Source organism: Cryptomeria japonica, chromosome 4, assembly GCF_030272615.1.
Source record: "Cryptomeria japonica chromosome 4, Sugi_1.0, whole genome shotgun sequence".
Lineage (NCBI taxonomy): Eukaryota > Viridiplantae > Streptophyta > Pinopsida > Cupressales > Cupressaceae > Cryptomeria > Cryptomeria japonica.
Window position 1 is genome coordinate 671,343,974 of NC_081408.1, and position 4,903 is coordinate 671,348,876.

At 33.9% G+C, this 4,903-nt stretch overlaps 1 protein-coding gene across 1 annotated transcript; it reads left to right on the forward strand.

The window, feature by feature from the left end:
• Positions 1–3,028: 3,028 nt before the first annotated feature.
• Positions 3,029–4,294, forward strand: LOC131053019 (uncharacterized). Its single transcript, XM_057987639.2, has 2 exons — positions 3,029–3,312; positions 3,394–4,294. The coding sequence occupies exons 1-2, from the start codon at positions 3,139–3,141 to the stop codon at positions 3,988–3,990; spliced, it is 771 nt and encodes a 256-aa protein (XP_057843622.1). The 5' UTR covers positions 3,029–3,138; the 3' UTR covers positions 3,991–4,294.
• The last annotated feature ends 609 nt before the right edge of the window (positions 4,295–4,903 follow it).

The window sequence follows — 4,903 nt, forward strand, 5'->3', positions numbered from 1 at the left end:
GGGGCATGATATCAACATTTCGACACACGACATCATATCGATCAAATTTTGACTGCATATCCGATAAATTTTCTTTGAATCAACATGTGCACACATGTCACTTCAAAGAGGGGCAAAATGTAGATGTATAAATCTGACCACTTTCCTAAGTGAATATTTAATATTCATTTTAACCTCATTATCCTATTAATTAAATTATATTTAATTAATTTCTTCACATTCATCTATTTGATTAAATGAATTACTCAATTTAATTAATTAAATTCACCTAAGCCTTTTCTAGCCTTTAATTAAATAAATCAATTTATTTAATTAATTCCCCTTTCCCCCCTTTTAATTAAATTTACATTTAAGTAAATTGATCCTTGCAAGTAAATAAATCTAATTTATTTATTTAAATGTCTCACTTGTATTTATGCAAGTTGCTTCCTTTTTTATTGAAATAAAGTGATTTATTTTAATTAAAATTCCTCTCCATCCACTTGCATTTTCCTACATCTCTCACTTGCCTCCCTAAACCCCTTCTAGATTCTTCTAATCACTTATAATTTAGCCTAATCCATCTTCTAAATATTGTCACAATTCTAAGCAAAGAGAAGTCACTTCTCAAACCCTCAAAGTTTTTGAAAACCATTAAAGGCTTTATGTCCTCAACAAGTTAACCCTCAAAGTGTTCCAAACCATTAAAGGCTCTTACATAACCAGTAATGGTTAACCCAACCTTCTTGCATGATTAGAGACTTTCTCTCTAACTCAACCCTCATCTAACCCAAGGGTCTTATCAAGCATTCATGGCTTTGACCTTGGTTATCCCTTTAACCGTTGCACAAGAGTTTATCCTTTGGATAAAAGCTTTATCCAATGGATAACCCTAACCTAACCTTAACCCTTACCTTCTAAGGTAACCTTCATGTCTTCTCAAGAATTTAATGCTTCTTTCATCTCTTTTCAAGCAACCTCTTGTTGACAACTGTCACCATTTCATTGGTCAGAATTGTGAACATGGATTGATAACTTTTAATACTGGCCCTTGTTAAGATTGTCCAATCTTGACCATCCATTGCCCTACTTTTTAATAAATAGAGCTCCCATTCTCTCACAAACAAGATCAAAGTTTCATGCATCTAATCTATAGTCATTTTACTAAGCATTTAGCCTCTCTTTGATAAAATCATCTTAATAGCATTTTAGAAGTAATTTTGAATATCATAGCATATCCATGTTAGACTAGTATATCATGCTAGGATTACTAATCTTTATCTTATCATCATCTTTTATGCTAGTTTAAATCATTATAGGTTTAATATCATACATATCTAGGAATGCATTCATGCTAAATTAATCAAACATCACTCATTCTTGGAGTTGTCATTCCTAAGTCACTTCGCTCAGTGATCTGAGAGCAAAGGCATTGACTTGAGGGATCCTGTGATATAGAGAATAATGGAACACCCCTTGGGAAGTTGAGCTATTAATTATAGCTCCCATAACTTGCACCAAAAGTCCCATTGGCATGTGTGGACACTTTGGAATCAGACTTTTATGTTTCTGTACCCCACATTTCCTGCACACACATGTATCCTTGAAATGTGGTCTCATGTGCATCTCTAGATATTTTTATATATACAATTATTATGATAAATATGTTATCCCTCTTATTTTAATTTAATTTTCATTCTTCTCCTACCAACTCTTTTGAATATGATTATAGTCCATTGACCAATACACCAAACATTTTAAATTATATCTCTAGGGCTTGTAGTTAAAATACATCACCTTAGGTCATTTTAATCAAGCATCATTAGGAAGCACTTTGTTTATTATCTTGGACAACACATTTGTGCTCTCATGCATCCTAATGATGGATCACAGAGTGTGATCCAAAACATTGATCTAAAAACTCGCACACAATCTTATCCGAAAATCTACTACAAGAAAATCTAGTTACATTGTCAACATCCATTTTATCATTGTTAACTTAGCTTTCAAGATAAATTAATGATAAGGATGTAAATTACTATTGCCTACCATTGTAAAAAAAATTTAACAATGCTTCCTAAGACCATGGGGTTTTCCTTAAAGAAGATATATACTAGTGAATCTTGTTTGGATGTATCAAATGACAATTTCTTCTCATAATAAGATTACACCACCAAGATAGAATTATGCCACCTAGGTAAGATCACACTAGCACAATTATGTCCCACATATCTAAACTCTTAGTTCTTTAAAAAAATTTAGTATAAAATCTCAATTTACAACTCTTTGTTCCAATGTAAAAGTAGTTAAAATCCATATACCATGTTGATTTCAATGTAAGACCTTATCCATCTCAATTTTACTCCAACATATTTATATAAAATCTAAACTAGTTTGCTCATCTCATTATTATGATTAAGGTTTTAAATCTATTTAATTATACACCATAAATATTTCTAAGAGGTGTGTTTATTAAAGTTCCTTCTGATGAAGGAATATTAATATATTCACTATGTTTTAGTAGTTGGTAACAAATGAACTAATGAGATGTTAGAATTAAAATATTTTGATCAAATTTCCTAATGTATATTTTTTCTCAATTTTTTTAAATATCAAAATTGATTTATTTGTCATTTTATTGGACGAAAGTTGGATATAGTCTTATTAGTGTGATGTAAGTTATAAAATCTTTTAAATTTTTATAGTCAAAATTTGTTTAAATGACACTTTTTAATTTTATTTATTTATTTATTGTGGCATTTGTGCATGACTACTCGGGCATTTATGAATAAGTATTGACAATTTTATTATTGGGACATCTTTAAGTAGATATCCAGTGACACTTTGAAATGTGTACTTTTAGACACTTGTGTACATAATGGATCTCACATCATGCATCTTTACTACTCAAAAACAAAAACAATAACTATAAATCAATCTCACATCATGTGTCTTTACTACCCAAAAACGAAAACAATAACTATAAATCAATATACTATTTAAAATCTCTCACAAAAATAACTATAACCACTAATGGTATCTTCCCCTACATACTTGGAATCTCTCTACCACGCAACGAAGATCCTCCTTTTCTATTTTATCACAGTTCCTTTCATATATATAATATGGAAGAGGCAAAGCTCTGTCTGAGCCTAAACCATGGATGACAACAAGTTTCCCAATGTAAAAGAGGTCTATGGAACTGTGGCCAGAAATTACGCAGAGTTCAGGCCCCGATATCCCTCTCAACTTTTCTCCCTTCTTTCTTCCCTCACTCCACAACATCATCTGGCATGGGATGTGGGCACAGGCACTGGCCAAGCCGCCATTGAGGTAAGTAACTTGTTTATCATATCTTTATCACACCTCTTCTCTTTATATGTAACACTCTGTTCTGTGTTAATGGTGAAGCAGTTATCAAAGTACTATGCGAGAGTGGTGGGCACAGACACCAGTGAGCGGCAAATACAACACGCAGAGCAGCGCCCCAACATAAGCTACGCCGTCACGCCGCCATCAATGACCGACCAACAACTTCACTCCATCGTCGGCCCCGATTACTCCGTTGACCTGGTCACCGTCGCCATGGCCGTTCACTGGTTTGACTTGGATAAATTTTACGCGCAGGTAAAGCGCGTGTTGAAGAAGCCTGGCGGCGTGATTGCCGTGTGGGCGTACTGTAAACCCAGAGTTGATCCAGCAGTGGACGCCGTTCATGAGCGGTTTTTTAGCAGAATTTTTCCGTTTTCCCATCCCGCTGCGAAAGTGGTGGTGGAGGAGTATGAGACTTTGCCGTTTCCGTTCGCACAGGTGGAGGGAATAAAAATGGAGATTGAAGAGCAGAGGACGTTTGATGAGTATATGGGGTTTTTCAGAACGAGGCATACTTTGGTGGGGAGGGAAGAAATCTTGGAGGAGTTTCGGGCAGAATTTGAGGCAGCTTGGGGAGCGGAGCTCCATGTGAGCAAGGCTGTAAAGTTTCCACTCTGTTTTAAGGTTGGTAAGGTTTGAAAATTCTGTAGTAGACGGTGGATGATTCAAGGTAACCTGTGAGCTTTACTACTGCAGTTCATTTTAAGTGTTTTATTACATGTCAATCTTATGGTTTGGTGATGTCCCTTTGGGTAGTATTAGGCTTTAAAAATCTTAGTGACAGTGAGATGGCTGTCTGTTTCCTGAAATAATAATAAAGGTGGTGCAAGTTTCTTCTTTATTTTTCCTCGCAGTGGGAATATAGTTGAATTCAGTGTATATTCATTGCTTCAGATTTTCAGATTTTTATTTGTCTCAGCATCAGGCTTTTGGATTTGGAGGTGCAGAGCAAGCTACGTCTATGGCATCCTTAGGTTCTTGAATTAAGTTTCATTGGTTCTTATTTTCTGATAAAAATCATATATTCTGAGTTTAATTTAATTGTTTCCTTCTTCAAATTTAGTTTTCGATTTACACAACCAAATTTCAGAAAATTCTACTGTTTCAATTTTTGTTATATATATAAAATAAGATACATAGAATTGATTACCAAGAATCTGAGTTGCAGTGTAAGTTTGTATTTAATTTTATATGTTTTAGTTGAATATAACAGTTACAGATTAGAATTCCTACAATTTATCTAAGTTGTCTCATGTTAGAAATAATTGACATTTAAGGTTTATGAGTCAAAAAAAATTTATGCTACAGTATTATTTGAAATCTTTTTCTTAAAAACAGCTGTGGTTATTTTTTAGGACTGCATATTTCAGCTGGTCCAATTGGGGTGTTTAGGAATTTTTTCTGCCTTTCAGCAAGTGCAATTGGGGTGCTTAGGAAAATTTTCTGCCTCTTGTCAATTAGCTAATATTTTGAATCCCAACAAAAAAGAAATTTGATTGAGGTGCTGTTAGAAATTGCCTCGCTAACTTAGGAATTATTTCTACCACTTGTC

Bases quoted from the DNA above. Each gene is read 5' to 3' on its own strand.
- LOC131053019 (XM_057987639.2), top strand. From the start codon at position 3,139: ATGGATGACAACAAGTTTCCCAATGTAAAAGAGGTCTATGGAACTGTG. The intron at 3,313-3,393 runs GTAAGTAACTTG...ATGGTGAAGCAG, and splicing joins CTGGCCAAGCCGCCATTGAG to TTATCAAAGTACTATGCGAG.